The sequence below is a fragment of the Falco rusticolus genome, chromosome 7 (assembly GCF_015220075.1).
Source record: "Falco rusticolus isolate bFalRus1 chromosome 7, bFalRus1.pri, whole genome shotgun sequence".
Classification (NCBI taxonomy): Eukaryota; Metazoa; Chordata; class Aves; order Falconiformes; family Falconidae; genus Falco; species Falco rusticolus.
Genome location: NC_051193.1, coordinates 51,290,419 through 51,311,738, shown reverse-complemented (window position 1 = coordinate 51,311,738; position 21,320 = coordinate 51,290,419). Strand labels below are relative to the sequence as shown.

The following is a 21,320-nucleotide window of genomic DNA, read 5'->3' as shown; positions in this document are numbered from 1 at the left end:
TTTTTTGGAAGTGAAATAATTGCTATTGTGATGATTGGTGTTAGACATCTTAAGGACTAAGTGTTGAGAAGTTATACGAAGAGTAAGGGTAAAGAGTGTCCTTATTTACTATAGCTACAGAATTTATTGCAAAACACAAGACTAAGTGGATACTTGTGTTTAAAATATGTGATTGAAGGAAAAAAACTTACAGAAGGATTTTTGGACAAAATTTGCGAGGAGTCAAGAGTTAATTTGGGACACTAGAAAACTAAGAGTGGCCTGTTGAAATAAAATGTAGTTTTATAATCTGAAGTCTTTCCCCTGTTCTTGTAGTGACACGGACTCTCACGTATCGAGTTCTACCTCAGTTCGCTTTTATCCACATGATCTAGTAAGTCCTTCTTGCTTATTTTTAAAGCATGCAAAAAAAATCAGAAGACTTTCCAATTGTATAGTGCTGATTAATCATCCTATGTGTTAGTTCTTTGTTTTTAAGAAGGCTTTTTTGCCCGGGTTTAAATGAAGATAAAGTATTTATTTATTGTTGCAATGTCTTCATATATGCATAAAAGCTCATCTTTCTGCATAGCGCTTTAAATGTAAATGGTTTTCTCTGATCTAAAGCATAGTGATTTCCTGTATCACATGGAAATTGGATGTTCTGAGATACCTTGTAATGGCTTTCCAGAGATGACTGGACAACTTGGACAGTTTTCCTTCTGTACGTTACTAAGATTAGCAGGCAGCAAAGAATAAATTCTGTGTTCTGACCAAGAGAAACCTCAGTAATTTCCCTGAAAGGAATTTAACAATCTATCATTGGAATATGCTGTACAAAATTTTAATTCATACACAAGGAACAACCGGGGGGGGGGGGGGGGGGGAAGGCAGAGGCTTACAATGTGTTGTGCTGTAAATAGCTTTAGAATTCCTTAGCTTTGTGATCTCAAACCTTTTTATATTGTTGTCAAGTCCAGACGTACCTGTACTCTTAATTCTGAAGTCTTATGCTGCTGTGTCATGAAAACAGTGCAAATGGTCGTGATCAATATGCTTTGATTTCCTAGCTTAATAAAGTACCTAATGACCTAATCAAGGGGGAAAATGAAACACGGATTCAGCATTTGGCAGAGGAGCAGACCTCAATTTGCCTGACCACGGTTTTGATCAAGAATGTGCTTTTCAAACCCAGCATCTGCTAGAGGAACTTAATTTCCTTTCCACCACCCCCCTCAAAAACATAGCCTTCAGAAAAGAGGCTGCATTACCCGTTATGTGCGGTTGGTTTGTCAGTGTGGTACCACTGGAGGAAGTGATTCTGTTTAAGGCAAACTCATATTTATAAAAAACTTAGCCCATGTGGCTACATAGAAACTTCCACTGAAATTTATTATTAGTGCAATGAATGTTGTTGTGCCTTTTAAGACACAAAGCTTTTTAAACTGTCAAAAAAGCACCTATTCTGACACAGCTTGTCTAAGTATGTTTTATATTTTTGAAATGCCTTTAGAAAGGGAGTGGTTTTGCTTGTTTTTATTAGTATTTTTCTAGGAAGGAAAAGATGACTGAACATAGTTACAGTACACTGATGCTTTAAGGAGTCAGGAAAAAAAAATCAAAACCAAAAAACTAAATGTTTAAGGTAATTGTGAAAACCCTATAATTTTGACACCTAAAGGTGACATACGTATTTAAATTTTAATCTTTGCCTTATAAAGATTGCGAAGATCTTTCATTAAATGGTCATTTAATGGTAATACTTTTTAAGACTGAAGGGCAGTGCATTAAGATGTTTCTTGGCCTGTTAATGAAATCTATAAAGTGGATTAGATGACACATACTGTAGTAATTTGTCAACCTTGTGAGTACCCTCCTTCATGGTCGTTGGTATTAGTGTGATTTCAAGAGAATGCTGGAGTAGCAAGCTATAAAATAAGTGAGAAATACAGTCAGTCATAAATAGTACTTGACTAGTTAGGGCAGAGTTTTTTTAAATTTGAGTATATTCTGAATCCAGTGAGTTTGAATTTGACTACTGATGCATGTGTATGTTGCTTTGTCATGCAAAACCAATCATTCAGCATGGGTATGCATGCAGATTAGCTAACTTTAAACAAATGACAACACATTTCTTAAAACTCAGAATTGGATTATTCTTGTAGTGTATGTTATTTCTGTTCACACATCAGTTTACTTGTCTTCAAATTTGAAGTTTTCAGAGTAAATGGGATAATGTGCTTGGAAGACACATTCATAATTCATTTGAAATAAGACATATGCTAAAATGCCAAACGGTTGTGTTGTATGCAAGCTATTCTTGCAGCTGGTGATATTCATTTGCCATGCTAAGGACAGGAAGAGTAAGCAGAAGCCTGAGAACTGACAGTGTTTAACATTTAACCTCTGTAAAGTGAAACAGAGTAATTCTAGCAGTTTTCTCCAAAGCACTTTTCAGTGGAATATGGTGTTATAATAAAAATGAGCTTCTGTTAATACTGACTTTCTTTTAGCTTTCTCTTCCTCAGATCAGGTTGAACAGGCTGCTAACCATGGATACAGATCTGCTGGAGCAGCAAGATATTGACCTGAGCCCTGACCTTCAGGACCACATGCAACCTCAAGAGGAAGCAGCTCAAAAAGTCAAGCAGTACTATCGCTTTTGGATCCTGCCTAAGCTTTGGATTAGCATCAATTTTGATAGATTAACTCTCCTGGCTTTATTTGATAGGTGAGATCCTCATACATGACAAACATCAGAAAGTAAAGATTTAAAAAATGGTAACTAAACTGTGAGTAATAGAGATACTTATCCTTACAGAATTGTACTTATTTATACTCTGAAAGATGAAAGGGTAATACAAAACAGTTTTTTCTAAAATAATAAAGGCTACTTTCCCTTTTTCTCTGGCAGTGCCAAAAAGGAAAAAACCCAAACAACCCTACCTTCACTCTTCATGAGTGGCATGACAGTGTATTTAGTCAAGAGAAATTTGTTGCCAGTATTTAAAGTTAGACAATAACCTTCTCCAAAAAACTGAAAGGGTTTAGAACCTGGTGCATACATTATTTCAGCAAATCGAGAGAATTTACCAGCTGTTTCAAAGCATTGTTCCAGAGGGTCATCTAATACTGTAACCAGGGATCCTCAAACTTTTTAAGCAGGGGGCCGGTGCGCGGATGAAGTGGCAGGCAGCCATCTGCGGCTGCTTGGTTCCCCCCCAACCCCCCGGGGGGGGGGGGGGTGTGGGGTTCTGTAAATACCGGGGGCCGGATTGAGGACCCTGGGGGGCCGTATCCAGCCCGCGGGCCGTAGTTTGAGGACCCCTGCTGTAACCTGTTGTCGCTGCTGCATTTACCTAGTGGAATATAACTAAGGTGACTCCATGGTTACCAGCTTTTGGAGTTATTTAAATTTTAGTAGTGAACTTCCTTGAGATAAACAATATACTAGTGATTCTGTCCAGGCGAAAATACTATTAATTCTGTTCCTAAGCACTGCCCGTATCACATGGAACTCTCTTTATTCCACTTGGCATGTCTTAGCCAAGTGAGAGTATGTTTAGTTTCTTCAATACAAAATCATCAATGACAGATTATATACTGATAAGCTTCATGCATATATTTCCTCACAGGCTTGTAACCATCATGTGTGGGTCTTGGTATAGATTTATATTATGGATCATGCTTTTGGATGAGCATTTGAATTATTTCTGAAGTTATCTTCTGCTGTTTAAAGTAAAATTCCATAAGATACTAATAGCTTTGAGCTATTACTGAAATCCTGCTAGCTCCTAGCTTTGCTAAAAGACAGTGTGCTAGTATAGTCAGTGCAAGTTGAAATCTATTTTTAACTACTTTGCTACAACTCTTGTTAACTTCTGACCATAACTGTTCCCTTGCAGCTTTTTCTAGACATAGTTAGCTTTTAATTCTGTCCTTTTTTTTTCCCCCCTCTTCTACTACAGGAATCGTGAGATCCTTGAAAACGTGTTAGCTGTCATCCTAGCTATTCTAGTTGCATTTCTGGGCTCTGTACTTCTTATAGAGGGCTTTTTCAAGGATATTTGGGTCTTCCAGTTCTGCCTGGTAATAGCCAGCTGTCAGTACTCGCTGTTGAAGGTATTTTAATTTTTATCTTTCCTTTTTATAAAAAATAGAAATAACTTCAGTTGGGCGTTGCAGGTTGGTTAAACTTTAAGGAAAAAACATGCATATTATCATTTACGAAGAAAGGAGTGAACTTCAGCTTCGTGGAAAGTTTCATAGATGGTCATACAAGGTCACTTCACTAGAATGGTTCTGTGTATGTTTGTTAAACAACCTTTTATTTGTTGTTCTCACACACTTCTTGTTTTCCCAAAAAAGCACATTCTTACTGGCTGAAAACAGCCAACAAACTAAACCTGGAGTTTTATTGTTTGGCTGGAGTTTTGGGGGGGTTATTTTCATTTTTAAGGTGGATACACCTCAATGCATTCATATTAAGCAATTATATCTAAGCATACAGAATCCTAGATTTTATCAGACAGCTGTTAATGCTGTTTTTGTCATTTAAGAATAATTGTTTATTTCCTTAGGATTAGACTGTCGGGTTGGAAATCAGATTTAAAATTGAAGTGCATAACACAATTTGTGTTAAAGGTAAAAGTTTGAAAACAGTAATTTTTAGAAAACCTTGGCTATAGACATACTCTCTGAACATATTTTATAGTTTAATACTTTGTGTTATTTAAAGGATATAGAGTGGCTTGACAACTGTAGAATTAATTGTAGATATTATGAAAAGAACTTCAATCAAGAAGGGGGGTGTGTGTAGGAGGAGGTAAACACACTTACCTGTAGATTGGGTAACTCTGCTCTTTCTGTTTCGGTTTCAGAGTGTTCAGCCAGATTCTTCTTCCCCTCGACATGTAAGTCATGAGCATGTGCCAGTATACTAAGCTTGGGCTTGTAGAACTTCCACAGAGAACTGATCTGTTTAGTTGGATCTTTTAGCGTTTCTCTTATTTGCCTTCATAAGGCAGGATAGGCTTAGGTTGTCGTCAGTGTGTGAGAAGGGAACTGACACTATCTCCCCTACTTTGTATTTAGTAAATCCTGTCCGCCTTGCTTTAAGCCTCTATGGCCTTTTGCTTTAGAGCCATATCCTGATAGGTTTTTGTATGAAACTTTAATATTCAAGCAATTATACTGAGAAGTATTCTTAATGTTGTAACTTGCTATACTGGTATGAACCGACATGGCTTTGATCTTCTATTCTGGTCTTGTAGGTCATTCAGTTGTCCTAGCATGCACACAGTCTTATTTTTTCACTCTGAGTATGCAGTGCTCTAGTGAGCATTAACATTTGAGCATGGAAATGTTAATGTGCTAGTGTTGCACAATGTGTGCATCTGCTAGATTGCCAAGACAAAATATTTATGTCCTAAATAAGGTATGAAAAAGCATTATTCCTCTGCAGCAAGTAATTCGTATTACTTCAGGTAATAAGTTGTGTGTTTTAACGAACACACAAATACAGATACTTCCTTTTTTTTTTTTCCCCAGCAGGAGCAGTATCCGAGTCATTTTAAACAACTTTAATTGCTTCTTTTTCATAATAAGGATACTCTATCTTGCTTATTGAAGCCTAGTCAGTTTCTCTGGCATTTAGTATTGTAAGGGCCATACTTGAAAACTTAGTGGAGAATAAGGGTAACTGTATCTTAGTCTAACTTAATCTGTTGTGTCCTCATCATATCAAAGCCACACACACAAAAAAGACTTACTTAATGCAAGGTGATGCATTAAGGGGTTTATGAAAAAAAAATGTGCTAAGATGATTACATTATTTGATGACTAGTGATTAATGTTGGTTCTGAAATTATCTGTAACAGAAAAGTAACAATTACTTTTTCTGTGTTGTTTTTTAAACAGGGTCATAATCGTATCATAGCCTATAGTAGGCCTGTGTATTTCTGTTTATGTTGTGGTCTTATTTGGCTGTTGGATTATGGCAGCAGAAACATATCTACAACAAGATTCAGGTTGTATGGAATGGCTTTCACCAACCCATTGCTGCTGCTGTCAGCCAGGGACTTAGTTATAGGTGAGTGGCTTCTTCATGGATTTGTTTGTTTCACCACAGGAGAAATTTCCCCATGCCTGCCCCCACATCTTTTTATGACACTGTTTGCATCATCACCTTCTAAATGGAGTTCGCTTAGTTTCCTTTGGAAAGAGTAGTTTTAGCTTTGAAGTCTATGGGTAAAATTTCTCCCTCCTATCGCTCTGCTGTAACAAACTGCAGATAATAAACTAATACGGTGTTGTAGAAAGAAAATACTTTTAGCTTTTTAATTATCTAGTATCTTAGTCCTCATCCCTGGACCTTCTGTTCTTTCTTCTTAACTTGGACCCGGATATGCCACCCTGGCTTGGACCTAACTGCTCAGGAGTTAAACGTTTTGATTCAGACGCTCTTGTACTCTCTAGAGGGGCTTGTGGCAAATGAGTAGGAGTTCTCTTAAATCACGTTGTTTGTGTTTAGTGATCAGGTTGAACAATAGAGACACAATTTTTAAAAACACTGTAGACAGATTAAATCTTATTTAGTGTGTCTCTTCTCATAACAGACCTATCCGCAATACCAAAAATGTAATTTTGGGCTGTATGAGATACTTCCATTGTATTCTGAGCAGCACAGTGTGTTCACAATAGTTCTTATATTTTAACACTCACTCCACCCCCAAAAAAACCAACCTAAACCCACCACCTCAAAAAAAAAAAAAAAAAGCCAAAACCCACATACACAAAAACCCAACAAAACTTTCTTTTACTTAAAAAAATTATAGAAAGTAGTAACAGCTGTGTAATCTCAGGCAAAGCCTATAGAAAGGAGAGAGAACGTAAACATCTGAAGACCATCTGATCATAGAAACTTTGTGCATATTCTTAAATGGAGCAGAGCTATTTGGGTGATACTCTCTGGATTACCTCTTTGGAGGGGGAAGAAAATCTGTAAGGATTCATCTAAATTGAACACACTTTCTCTTCAGTTGTACCAAAATATCTGTGCATGAAAGACTGCAGCAGTTAAGTGTTACGACTACATGCCTCCAGTTTTTGGACAGTCTTCTAAGTAAAATGAAAACTTGAGTCTTAATTTGTATTTTTTTGTTTACTTTATTAATAAAAATTAGTCAGGTATTTTAGTTTTTGTTTATTTTGGGAATATCCTGAATTTCATACCTAGTACTATTTCCCCCTTCAACTTTCTGCTGCTAAGTCTGTATTTAAATATACAGAGGGAAAAGGTCAAAGCCGCTTATTTATGAACAGAGGGTTGTCCAGGAATTTACAAAGGTGCTTTTCTGCAGATTCTATGATCTGTTTATGCACTGGACTACTTCATTCTGTATCTGTGATGGAAAAAGAAGCTAAGACAGCAGACGGTTTTGACTTATTCAAGACATACATCTTGCTTCTTTTCCTCTGTCAATTTCAAAAGTCTTTTCTTCCCATTCCTATCACCTAGAGTCATTGCCATAATGTATACCCATAAGGTAGTACATAGATATATATAAAAGTGGTGTGTTGCATGGGGAAAGTGACCTACTTTTAAAAAAAAGTTCTTAAGAGTGTTTTCCAGTTTTAAAGACATGCTGGCTTCTTCACCAGACCATGTCCATTCTGGAATTAGGTTTTGAAATGTCTTAGTTGAAGAGTTCTGAATGCTTTTTGATCCTTGTGTTTTACTGTTCTTCTTGGGTATTTTGCACCACCTTATGTGGTTTATATTTCTTAACAGTTCTATCAACAAAAAAATCAGATTGCCAGAACAGTTCTCACTGCTTAAAAAAAAAACAAACCAAAATAACCTCCCCCCCTTAATGTTGATGAAGCACTATTTCAAAAAGCTTTCTGTGTATTGCAAAGCAAGCTGGCTGCTAGCAAACATACTTCATTAGCACAAAGTAAAAATCTCAGCTGCCTTTTTTCCCATTCCCGGGCATAGCTACTAGAGCAACACAGGTGCAGGGCAAGGCAAACTTTGTGCTTAGATAACATAATTGCTTAATCGCTGTGCCCTTGCCAACAAACAAGTGAGGACTGGTATAAATTTATTTATGTATTTATTTTGTCTCCCACATGTTGGACTTCATCAATTGCTTTCAGTCTGCTCCATATTTATAACAGTTGCTTTCTGGTTTTGCCTAGGTGGTCCCCATTAGAGGCCAATTCTGTTATAGATGTCAAAAGCAATCAGAAACGTTGACTTTTTGCTGGACTACCCTTTATAATTTGTGTAGACCCAGATTTATTTTATAATTTTGTTTTCAGTGGACCCAAGATAGTTCAACTTCTAAGCCTTCATGAAACAGCTTCATTAGCCTCCTATGTAGGCTTCCTTGAGTAATGATTTGAGATGAAGTTTTTACTTGAGAATTCTGAAAAATAGCTGCTTCCTAGTCTCATATTTCTGAATTCGTATCAGTAAAAAGATGCAGACCTTATTGTTTTTCCCCAGCCCTGAACCTACGTGTGTTTAAACAGCACTTAGTTAGTTAACTTTACCAAGGAGTAGGAAAAAACCCTAGATTCTTAGTTGCTATCTCATGTAGACATTTCTGATGTGATACCCTTTAGTATTCAACCATTCTGTGGATATAGTTAGAAACATAAAACTGAGAGTTGTGACTGTACAGGATACTTTAAAATTGGTTTCTTCTTTTGCTACCTGAAGCTACAAGTCAATGAGGTTATAGGAAATCCTCCCTAAACTGCTGGATCTTGTCTGCTAGGGTTATTTTCATGGTTTGATTCTTCTGTCACTCAGAACCTAGAACTTGTCATATGCTGCTGCTTGTAAATTACATCTGAACTACTTAGCAGCTGTGTAAATAGCTGTTATTTCTGCACCTTTTACTCCTTAAGATGGAAAGTGATAGGTACAGGTTGGGACATTCTTTGTATTAAAATTAAGTGGCATTTGTTTATCTTTGCATCCTAAGTAGTGTAATTTGCAGAGGTTTTAATGGTTCATACAGTTACCTGTTTTCACATAAAAAAAAAAGTCATTTAAGATCAGAACTCTTCAGGAGTGGTGTAGGAAAATGAGTGAAAGTGTCAGATGTTACTAGTGGCAAAAAACCTGGAGGTGAAATGCTTGGCTTCTCTTACATCAGTGTGGCTGGTGTTAGCTTGCTCCTGTAACTCCAGACAGGCAGTTAGGTTCAGATAAGCCTCATTTACAATGAGTGGAAACTTAAAAATCTTCTAGTCTGTAAACGTTCTTGGCTGATCTTTCTAAATAAAAATGGAAAGCCTGAATTGGCCTGTGTCTGTTTCTACATCTATTAAAATGGAAGTACAAGATATTTTCTGACCGTTGGTCTATGTAACCTGTATATTCAGTCAGTTCTGAATCACTGAAGTAGAGATGTACATAATGACTATTTTCCTTAGAATTGAAAGTAGAAGTACTTCATAGATGTTGAGTTAAATGGTATGGGTGACACCCTAGAACTTAAACTGAATAGTATGTTAACATGCTATGTTTTTCATATTCACCACTTTCAACTGTTGGTTTTTTTTTTCCTCCATAGTGTTTACACTATGTTTCCCTATAGTATTCTTCATTGGTCTCCTGCCTCAGGTGAATACATTTGTGATGTATCTCTGTGAACAGCTGGATATTCATGTCTTTGGTGGCAATGGTGAGTGGTGTTTTTTATGTCAGTGGCAAAAACATGGTTAGGACCAGCCATCAGATTAGTAGGCTAGTTAAAAAAAAATCTAATGATTTTACTATTTATTTATATTCCTACCCTATAAGCATAGAATACTAACTGTATTTTCAGAAAGGCTAAGGGTCTTCTGATTGATTATTGAGAAGTAGAATTACTGTTCTAGTAACTCTGTCAAAAAGTATACTTTCTTCCTTGACTGGTTTGTGTTGCAGTTGTTAACTATTCCCATGGTAATGCTGTTGAATAAATGAGCAGGTAAATAAAGCCACAGAAATTGCTTTTTTTAAAAAAAAAATCATTTGTAGGGGAAAGTACAGGTAGTTGCTGTGGTTTGGATTATTTTTAATATCAAGTGTTGCAACTAGGGGGCTATTATCTTTATTAATCTGTAGTATATTGTATTCTAACCTAATTATATAACACTACTAAATGCTTCTTTCTTTTCTATGATATTCAGCTACCACAAGCCTGCTTGCAGCACTTTACAGTTTTATCTGTAGTATTGTGGCAGTAGCGTTGTTGTATGGACTGTGCTATGGTGCCCTGAAGGTGAGCAAAATCTTAGACACAGCATATATTAATGTTTTGGGGTTTGTTCTCTGCTTCCTTGTATCTTAGATACTTAAATATGCAGAAAGTGAATTAAGAATGGAATATTAGTCTGGTTTGGTAGGGTTTTATGCATGCTCAGCTATGATGTCAGTAACGGAGATGCAGTGCAGGAACAAAGCAAACTTTTTTGATTTAAGAGGTTTATCATTGTGCCTCCACTAACAGGCAATTTTTATTGGCCAAAACCACATGATGTTTACCATCAGTTCCATTCTACATGTGGCTTGTTTCTAGCACAGTCTTCATGTATTGGTTTGTTAATCTCTCAAAATGGCTCATGTGAGTGTGTTTTCCAGTGCTGCAAACCAGAAAGTCTTTTCAAATAAAGATTTAATTTGAAAAGAAACCAGGAAATAGTTTATAATGACAAAGTAAAGATGTGTGCCTATCTAAAAAGTGGAGTTAGCTGGCAAAGGGAGGGGGAAAAACCCCCAAACGAACAGTTTTTTCTTGCTTGAAACACCCTTCTCTTTGAAAATAGTGTGGTTGGTTTTGTTGGTTTCAGGTGTTTGTCAATAATCAAATGCTGTCAGTTCACCATTAATTGTAGCATGTGCACCTTCCAACTTGGAGTTGACTTTTTTCCACTCTTCCACAGACAGTAAAAAGTTGCTAGAGGAAATACTCCCATGATGCCATTGACTGCAGAACATAATTAGCTTTCTGTGAATTTGTATGTTTGTCTAATTAGCCTTTTGTAAACACATCTGTTCAAGATAAACAAGCTTTAGCAAAGAATCAGTGTCGCATCTTTGTAGATCCTGTACAGATCATGAAAAGAAAGAGGACTACTGTTTTAATTGGAATTCAGCACATGAGGAAAAAAAATAGTAAAAACATACGTAACTTTCAAAATTAAGAAGTTACTAATTGCAGCTCCAAGAACCTGTGGTCTCAAGGAATGCAGGAGATTATTCATAAGTTATGAAAACTGATGACTGCAATGATTAATGCTGTAGGCTTAAGGGATGTACACTGTGTTAGTTTCCAATTTCTGGTTAGATGTGTAAAATTGATCAATATTTTTGTACTGAAAGTCCTCTTTGATGTGGAATTCTATCTTAATTTTTCCATTCTCTTACTATGATATACATAATTCTTACGTCAGATAAGTGTTACGTACTTTGTGTCCTTTTTATTAACGCTTCATTTCTGTCTCCAGGATTCTTGGGATGGGCAGCATATTCCAGTTCTCTTCTCCATATTTTGTGGTTTGTTAGTGGCAATTTCGTATCATCTCAGCAGACAAAGTAGTGACCCTTCTGTACTTTTGTAAGTGATTCATTTGTGTTCTTTCCCCTAGGAGGAAGCAAGTCACAAGGGAACATTGTTTATAATGTTATACACTAGTACTGTTTCAACTGGTAGTCACCAGCATTATCAAAAATAGTATGATATGTGTTCAGTAGTTTAAAGAGAAATTCTTAAGTTTTGCATCTAGTTCCCCCTCTAACAGCAGCCTTTCTTTGTGACTTCTGACCAATCTCTTATGTGCTGAAATTGATTTAACTGCCAATGTTCTCTAAAATGCCACTCGGGTGCCATCTTTCTGCTGGTGCATTTGTGCTGAACAGCCTGTACCCATTCTGTATTTAAAGAGGTGCTCAAAGCACAGTTTAAGCTGAAGCCCACGTGTGGATTTTTTGAACTGCTCTGCTCACTTAATTCATTACTGTGTTCTTATCTTGAATGTATGCTCAAAGTACTTGTTCAAATTATTTGATCTCAGATGCAAGACAATAAGGATCTGTTTTGGTGGTGAGTGTTCCCGTGTAGTGTGGGGAAATGTATTCGTGTTGCTGTTCTGAGTTGGAGTATTGATCTGATGATGAGAGTATTTCTGATGCAGTTAATAGTTATGTGTGTAGAACAAAATAGTTCCAGTATGGTAAACACCTCCCACAAAGTAGCCAATAGAGGCTCAGTTATATACCTGAGTTAGAGCTTGAAGCTCAATATAAATCTAACCATAATTTTGGATGAATTTGATAAGTGGTAGCGTGGGGTAGATAATGAGGGGCCTATTCTGTCCACACGGGAGATTAATGATTCCTGACTGTTCGCACTGAAGGAAGATTTTTACCTTTGGGTTGACAACCAAACCTTGTTCTGTTTCTCTTAGTTCAGGTGACTTTACTCAGTTAGTGTGAGGTCCTTGTCCCTAGATACCTATTCTTTTGTTCTTTCCAAGTACTATAGCCTGGATGCTTATATTTGATGTGCAGGTTCACCTATTTAGACGGATGTGGCGCAGTTAAGCATTGCAGTATGTAATTGTCTTTGAAGATCTAGGGCTCATTCTGTAGCGAGCTTCCTGTTGATAAAATCAAATAATACATATTTCTGTACCACATAAGGTATTGTAAGAAAAATCACATTGAGGGCTTGCAGGACACTCTTTTCTAGGACTGCTGCATATGGTCTTCTAAAAGCTTAGGTGTAAGTTTTTTGGCCTTTAGTACCAGAAAGATCTGCTAAGACTTTAGTAGTTTGGTTAGCACAACTAAATCATGAATTAATCAGGGTAGTGTAGTTGGTTTTGGTTTTGTTGGGATTTTTTTTTCTGTTACTGTTGAGGTTTGAACTAAACCAAGGAGTTCTTGGTGTTCTAGTTGGTGTTGACAAATAGACAACTAAACTTTGCACCAAGTTACATTTCTGTTGCTTATGAACTAAAGTTTTGTTTCATGGGTACTAAGAACTCCACTTTGAATTAACGTTTTTTTCAGTTACTTGTCTTGGTACTGGAGAAACTGCTATTTGAACATCTGACTGCTCACCTTTTAATAAGTTGGTCATTGTCTGCAACCAGAGAACTAATTCTTGTATAAAGTTGAGATCTCATCTTTGTAAATTTGCTCAGCCATGTGAAAACACTGATAAGCCAGGATTACTTTTTCTTCTAATCAACTTGTAATAGAACTTTTGATTTTGTTATTCTTCTAAAACCACATCGAACAATACATGCTTTTCAGTGGGTTCCTTTTTGTCTTTAAGCTCTTTAGTGCAATCAAAATTTTTTCCTAATTCTGAAGACAAAAACCCCGAGGATCCTCTTTCTGAAGTAAAAGATCCTTTACCCGAAAAGCTTAGAAATTCTGTGGTAAGTAGGCTTTTAAATTTTTTTTAATGAAATCTAAGCATTTACTTTATGTTAGTTTGTATAGCATCAGTTTGGATCTTACTTAACTCACAACACTTGTTGATTATCATGGTGTTGATTAGAATGGATACTGGAGTGTTTCCTTTAAATGTGGAGATGAACCAATGTACTATATTGAGTATAATGCTTATATTGCAATTTAAGTTATTTAAAAGGAGGCATGTGTGAGAATTAGAATTCCCAAGTGTGAATTCAGTGAAGTATCATGGAGGATTTTCTTTTAGCTTGTTGATAATATGATACTTGCTTTTGTACTAAAGTTAGTGGGAAAGAGTTAATGGTACCAAAATTAGATTAACTCTATTTCTATAATTGTGAGCAAGAGATTTGTGCGTGCTGTTCAGAAGCAGAAGATAAAACTGGTGGAAAGCATTGTGGGTTTTTTGTGGTTTGTCTGGTGTTTTTTCTTTAAAGAGCAGATGTAACTGGTTCCATTTATTTTAGCACATACTTTGAATTTTTAGTACAAATTCACTCTTAAGTATTTATGCAAATAGTAATATTTAAACATTTTTCACATGGTGGAGCAGTAAGTAAAGACTTTACGCAGCTTAGGATATTTAACTTGTACAAAAGAAGGTTGAACCTTGTGTAGGGCTTGGCTGTAGGAGACTAACAGTATAGATGGATTTCTCCTAGTACATCAGCCACAAGTGTTACCAGGGTGCAGTGTATGGAAACTGCAAGTAAATATTTAGTGCAGAGACTGCAGTTCTTTTACCACTTAACAGGAGAGAATGACTGTAGGAGCTGCAAGTTCCTCTTTAGCTCTCAAACTGTGGTGTTAGTCACCAAAGGGAGAGGGGAGCTAAGGGTTATGATACAGTCTTTCTTTTACTGTTTTTTAAATCAGGACTTACTGATTATTTTTTTTTAAAAAAAAAGCTGTATCTCAAGAAGTAAAGACCTTGCAGCAATAGCTGCTGTGTGTAATTATTTGGCAGATTTTGGAGTGGATAAGATCTTTTGATTTTCAGAGTTGAAAATATTAATGCTGTATTTACAGAGTGGGAACAGGTGTAAACTTGGGAGACTCCAAGTTGTAGTGACCCTAAGTACGTATTGCCCCCTTGTGACTACATCAGGCATCACTCATTTCATTTTTTTGCCCATTATTGACAGCTTGGCTTCATTTTTTTTAGGAGTAATGGAAAATTCAGACTTGTTCTTCATGGTCATTCCAAAGCTATCCTTTACCCTTCTGTAAAGGAGGTGGGAAAATGGTTAGAGACTAGTTGTTCCACCTGGTTGTTAGCTCTGTCTAGACAGCTGTTTTCCAGAGCTCTATTAATTGCTCCATAGTCTAAGCAATTCTTAGATCCTAAAGGGGAAATTTGGTTAGCCCTTCATGCTCTTTCATCAGTGCTGTACGGGGGTCCTTATAAACACTCTCAGTCCAGAATGAGAGAGTGAATACATTGTGTAGATTAATTTCTCCTACCCTACTTTGGGTATGTGTCTTTGCACTTAACTCATTTGAAATAATGCTCTTAGCCGTAAGATTTGTCTTCTGAAATTGATAGCTTCAATGGAAGTAATTAATACTGGCATAACTTGAAAATCTTTGCTCAGTCTCAGTGTTACTGCTGATGGGAATTAAGAATCTGAAGAGGACAACAAAATCTGGTATTTTCTAAAATTATTTTGTTTTGACTTCCCAGAGTGAACGATTGCAATCTGACCTGATTGTGTGTATAGTCATTGGTATACTCTATTTTGCAATTCACGTCAGTACAGTATTTACAGTTTTACAGGTAAGCGTTCCATCATGTTTCCCATTTGTCTTCTATATACAAATACTCTAATGTTATATAAGGCTTACTCTGGTAGTGCACCGGGTCTCCTGACTACTTTTAGATGGTCTTTTAAATATATAGTGTGGCAAGTACATGACCAAGTATCTTCATATTCCGGTTTTATGTGCTCAAAAGCTCTTCTTGCCCTGCTCTTTCCCAGTTTCTTCTTACATTCTGGACTTGTTTGGTCTCTGACACAAAATACCCTCTTTTGCTTTATTTATCTCAGTTAAATAGTGTCAGGATGTCATGGTTTAACCCCAGCCAGCAGCTAAGCACCACACTAGCATTCGCTTACTTCCCTGCCGTGCCCCTGCAGTGGGATGGGGTGGAGAACAGGGAAAAAGGTTACAGTTGGGGTTGAGATAAGAACAACTTAATAAATAAAATAAGGGAAAATATAATAACAATTGTAATGAAAAGGAGAGAGGAATAAAATCCCCAAGGGGGAAAAAATACAAACAAGTGATGCACAATACAGCTGCTCACCAACTGCTGACCAGTGCCCAGCCAGTCCCTGAGCAGGGATTGCCTGACCCTGGCCAATCACCCCAGTTTATATACTCAGCATGATGTTCTATGATATGGAATATCCTTTTGGCTGGTATGTGTCAGCTGTCCTAGCTGTGTGCCCCTGCAGTTTTTTGTGCCCCTGCAGCCTTCCTGCTGGCAGGGCCTAAACAACTGGAGAGTCCTCGACTTTGTACAAACATTACTTAGCAACAAGTAAACACATCCATGTGCTATTAGCATCATTCTCATACTAATTCCAAAACACAGCGTTGTACCAGCTACTGAGAAGAAAACTGACTTTGTCCCAGGCAAAACTAGGATCATTTGGGAGTAAGGAAAAAATGAAACAAAATTTAAATTAAGCAGGTTTGATTCTTAAGGTTCAGCCCCTCAGTCTTTGACTCAGCAGTTGCATGCTAGTGTGGCTGTAGACTGTAGCATACAGGAGTACTCCTTTACTGGAATGGTTAATTACAAGACTTAAAACACTTGAAACTCAAACACTATTTGAATTGCTAGTCTAGCTAATATTACTGCTTTGGACACTTTTAATGTGTTTATAGGGCTCCTGCTTGATGATGATGACATGGGACCAGATCCTGTGCTTAAATTTATCTAAGTCATTTGCCTGAAGAGCTGGAGTTACTGAATTTCTTGGTTTTGCATTCCTGTAATGGAACCATTGTTTAGCTTGTGAATAGCCATATGTCAGGCAAATGAAAGTTTCTTGCACGTGTTTGAGAAGGATTTTGCTTTTCTGCTGCTGCCTGAAGTTTAAGTAAGAAACTAATTTTCAAAAGCATTATGTATTTAGGTAGCTTCAGGTTTTCAGGCGCAGTACATAAGCAGATGTACTAGGGTTTTTTCCGTAAGGAAAACATCTCTTCTGTTGTATGGCTGGACTTCAACACTGCTTTCGAATGTTGCTTTCTCCCAAGTTTGAGAAGCTTGGCAGTATGCTCTTCACCAGCTGTATAGTTCAATGGGCTTAGGCTTCACAGAATTTCTGAATCAAGAGCTTATAACAATGTAATACAATCCTAATTTTGCTATGACATACCTAGAAATTTTTGAGAAATTTTCAATGTATAAAAGTCTTACTGTGAAATCCAGTCTTCATGGCATGTTAATTTAGTAGTATTTTGTGGCTTCTGTGAGCTTGGTCTTGGTGGTAGGCTTCTGATCCACCTACTTCTCAACAGAATATAAGATTAATGATTAGTTTTTCCTTATGCTTATACCCCCTTTTATCCAGGGGATGAAAATCTAAATTAGACTCGGCCTTTAGAGGATAATAGTTTCATAATTTATAAAATACAGGTGGGTCAGAAGCAATGGACTACGAAGAAAGATTGGTGTACTATTTCTACTTTAAAATACTTTTCAACTTAGTGAAAAATTATTAGAAATAGATGATTTATTCTCTCACAGGCATTTCTTGTTTGATCTTAAAGTTGGTAGTAAAGCTTCTCGTGAAAAAATTGACAGCTTACTATTACAGGAGTACTTGCCTAAATTATGGAAAAGGCATTGCATTATTAGTGATTATTTTGTTTATAAAACACAAACCTTAATTTCTTCAACTCTTCTTTTTAGCCTATTTTAAGTTATGTTCTCTATGCATTGGTGGGTACGGTAGGCTTTGTGACCCATTATGTTCTGCCTCAACTCCGAAAGCAACTTCCTTGGCATTGCTTTTCTCACCCGCTGCTGAAAACCAAGGAATATTATCAGTTTGAAGTCCGAAGTAAGTATAATTCATGGCACTTTCTTCAATTTGCTGTAGTTGCTGACCAACTTGTGTTACCCATTGATATGCTTAACCTCTTTTCTGTATTATTCATTATTAAATGGAGTATTTAATGACATCTAATTTAGAAGAGTCTTAGTTTTTTGGTTCCTCATGCTTTGATTCCACGACATGTTATGTATCTCTTAACTAGTGATGGTAACATTCTCTCAGAGCAGTTCCGTTAAAACAGTCTTCAAAATCTTAAGTTGCAAATGATTGCCATCATAATTTTTTTATGAAGGTAGAGTGTGTTTCACTAGCTATTTCTTCAAGATAGGAGTTTTCAAATGTATTAGAGGATTAGGTATGTTGAATACTGTCAGAGATTCCATCCTGGCATGGATTTGAGTCTTAATGGTAGTGTTGACATGTTTCAACAACAGAAGGCAGTGCAAGCAGCCTGCTGATGGAAAAACACACTAAGGAACCAGTTTTGCTAATTGATCTGCATAGACGTTCACTTGCACTTTGTGTTGAAGTCTAAATTTCCATGAAATCTTTCCCTGGAGGCTGCAGAAAATACGTGGTTAGTTATACTGCTGATCAGTTTTCCAGTATGAATAAATACAGCAGTAGATTGTGGGGTCTCCACTATTGTAACATTTTTATTGTTAACAGCAAGCTTAAGAAATTTCTATCAAAAATGTCTTGGAAACAACTGAAGCTATTTTGTTTTGTCTCTTCAGTTTTCAAGGTAAGACGGTAACGGAAAGGAAGTGAGCATTCTGCTGCTTTCAGGAGCATAGAACTATCAGAATTGATTTGCAAACTTGCTACCTTTGTAGTGGTTATGCAGTGTGGTGTTTTCACTGATGTCTACATTGTGGGCTTTTTTTCAGTGTTTGGGTATACTGATGGATAAATATTAGTAATTCCAATATGATGCCAAACACTATTTGGAGAAAGAAGTGAAAAATGCAATTGTATGCCTTAGATTTTTTTTTTAATCTGCATAACTAGAGAAGCTACAGTCAGTGACCTTTTGTGGTTACCGACTTCAGCATTTCCATGTGTAGGAATATTATCAGGAAAGATGAAAGTCATACCCAGTAATGTTAAATGTAAGTTTGTAGTTTCTCCTAGTTTGGTCCTTGTAACTTCTTAAGGAGAATTCATGCCGTGTCAATGACTAAGAGTCCTTATGGCTTTTGTTGTAGAAAAGGAACTCCAGATTTTGCTGGGGCTCATTCAGTCAGTCATAGCAATGAAGAGGTGTGGGCCTTTTTCTAGGCTCTTTCAAATATTCCTCTAACCCATTATGTATGCAGCAACGTTTAACATAACCTTTGAGATAGGTTCTTCCAGCTGTATCTGTGCTGCCTTGTAAAATTTTCTCATTATTCTCATTTGTATTATTTTGAAACTTCAATCCTATTATGTATTTTGTCGTCATTGTAGAAGTGTGAAAAGTTCTTAAGTCTCAGACGTTTATGTTGACAGGCTATGTATGCTGTTCTGTATTGTAGAGTCATAAACCAGAAATCTTTCAGTTTGAATATAGTTGGAAAACATTATTTTGCATGAGGTAAAACGTGTTATGTCAAACAGCTTCATCAGTATCGGTGCTGAAATTACTGATGAGGTGGCAAGCCAATTTGTTTCCTGCTACATGCAGTAAGCAAATGGCTTGCAAACTGTCGTATTGTAATATGTTTTATATAGATGTGTATCAGTGCAAAAACTATTGGGGCTACCAACAGTTGCTTAGAAAGAGCTTCTCTTTATTTCAGTTAAATAAAACCATGAAAGTCTATTATGAGAGTACAGTTAGTATTTGGCTCCACACATTACTTTGATCAAGACTTATTCTGTTAACTGCATTTGATGTGACAGTGCAATCTGATTATTTCTTCTTATCATATCTTGATAGATGCTGCACATGTTATGTGGTTTGAGAAACTTCACATTTGGCTCCTTTTTGTAGAGAAGAATGTTATCTATCCACTGATAGTCCTCAATGAGCTTAGTAGCAGCGCTAAGAATATTGCTAGTCCAAAGAAACTGGATACTGAGTAAGTAGAAAAGTCTATCAAGTAATCCGAGTATATCTGCTGTAGTGGGAAATTAAATAGTTCTGGCCTTGTTGGGAAGACAGTTATTGCCATTGCCTTAAAACTAAGGCGAGGAATAAAGTTTTTTCCTTATTTGAAAGCTCTTACAGAACAAAGTCATTTTGACTTAAACTGAATGAGTATTGCAGTGTTAACTAGGAACCCCCGTGGAGATAAATCATTCAATTCATAGCATATATTATAAAGACTGCAGTTTGCAGAATTATCTAGTAATGTGATACCAGAATTTCCTTGTTGATCTTCAGAGCCTATAATGTGATTATCTGGCCTGCAAGGTCAAAATAGTGACAGTATGTTCTGGTATTTTGTCAGGTGTAAATTTAAGTCTTGTGTAATATGCCCTGAGTTGGTGTGCCAGCTTGCAACCCCTCTGCAGCTTTCTGCTCTCATTAAGGAATTCCCTAGGCTTTCCCGCCCCCAAGTATAATCTGTATCCAGATGGAATTGCACATTGCCTCTTAAATTCAGCCTTAGTTATAATCCTTTGAGCGGTGTATCTGTCTCAGCAAATGAGTTCAGCAATAGGCCCTTCATTTTTTGCCTTCAAGAACAGCGACTAGGTGGCTTTCTGTGATTTGAAGTTCTGTTGATTTAGAGCAGAAGGGCTGTAGAGAAAATACATATTTCATTTTGTTTCAATATTTATTTGGGGGTGTGGTTTGGATTTTTTGGGCTATGGGTTTGGTTTTTTTGAAGTTTAATAATCCCTGGATCTAGTAAGTTCTTGCTTTTGGGTTTATTATGCTTGTCATTACAAGACCTTTGGGAGGAATATTGCTGTTACACTACTTTAACGTTATTTTTACAACCCTTTAATCTGTCACTTATTATTTCTGAAAAAGAATATCACTGTAAGTTTATCATGAAGTTGTGGTTCCCCCAGTATAAGCTAGAGCAGTATAGTCATGCAGGAAATAATGATAATGCAACGTTTATTAACATCCTCTTGCTGATGAATCCAGAGCACTTCTAGCATCTCAGTGTTCGTAACCTAAATTAAAAACCAGGTTTCTTCTGTTCAGAGTACAAGGATATTTCATATTTTTTTTAATTTTTGTTAGCAAGACTCTTGCAAATAGTGCTAATTCTTGAACACTGATTGGCTTGAGAATACTGATGGAAAGACCTGGATAGTAACCTTTAAAAAAATTTGAAATCTGAAGTAGTCTTTAAAAAACAAACAAACAAAAAAAATAACCACCACCAAACAAAAACACATACACACCCTGCCCAACTCTAAAAACAAATCCAAATCTAAACCCTACATTTGAAGAGATTGGCATTGCATGACAGCAACAATTTAGGTGATCTTTAAACCCCTTTTGGACAGCAGATAAGTAACTGTTTTGTGTGAATTTCTTGTACAGGTTGGGTGCTTTAATGATCACCATAGCTGGCTTGAAGTTACTGCGTTCATCATTCAGTAGCCCAACGTGCCAGTATGTCACTGTTATTTTCACAGTGCTCTTCTTTACTTTTGATTACAAAAGTTTTACTGAGACCATGCTGCTAGATCTCTTCTTCATGTCCATACTCTTCAGCAAGGTAACTTTAACTCTATTTCTAGGTATTTCAGGTCATCCAAAAAGGAAAACAGATAGTCCTAGACTGATAGGTAATCTTGCAGATCATCGATCCTATTGGTACTGTAATCAATAA

General features: G+C 36.6%; 1 protein-coding gene across 9 annotated transcripts in view; it reads left to right on the top strand.

Moving 5' to 3' along the window:
• Nucleotides 1–21,320, top strand: part of PCNX1 (pecanex 1) — a 92,159-nt gene that overhangs the window by 46,489 nt on the left and 24,350 nt on the right. For 7 of the 9 annotated variants that reach the window (XM_037395982.1, XM_037395980.1, XM_037395983.1 and 4 more), the window contains 13 exons: nt 316–373; nt 2,493–2,710; nt 3,948–4,101; nt 4,860–4,892; nt 5,899–6,070; nt 9,570–9,680; nt 10,171–10,262; nt 11,488–11,597; nt 13,323–13,428; nt 15,150–15,242; nt 17,394–17,544; nt 19,460–19,601; nt 21,029–21,206. In XM_037395982.1, the coding sequence (XP_037251879.1) occupies nt 316–373; nt 2,493–2,710; nt 3,948–4,101; nt 4,860–4,892; nt 5,899–6,070; nt 9,570–9,680; nt 10,171–10,262; nt 11,488–11,597; nt 13,323–13,428; nt 15,150–15,242; nt 17,394–17,544; nt 19,460–19,601; nt 21,029–21,206 (1,618 nt within the window). The remainder of the gene's footprint in view (nt 1–315; nt 374–2,492; nt 2,711–3,947; nt 4,102–4,859; nt 4,893–5,898; nt 6,071–9,569; nt 9,681–10,170; nt 10,263–11,487; nt 11,598–13,322; nt 13,429–15,149; nt 15,243–17,393; nt 17,545–19,459; nt 19,602–21,028; nt 21,207–21,320) is intronic. The other 2 variants (XM_037395984.1, XM_037395979.1) reach the window with 1 other exon arrangement.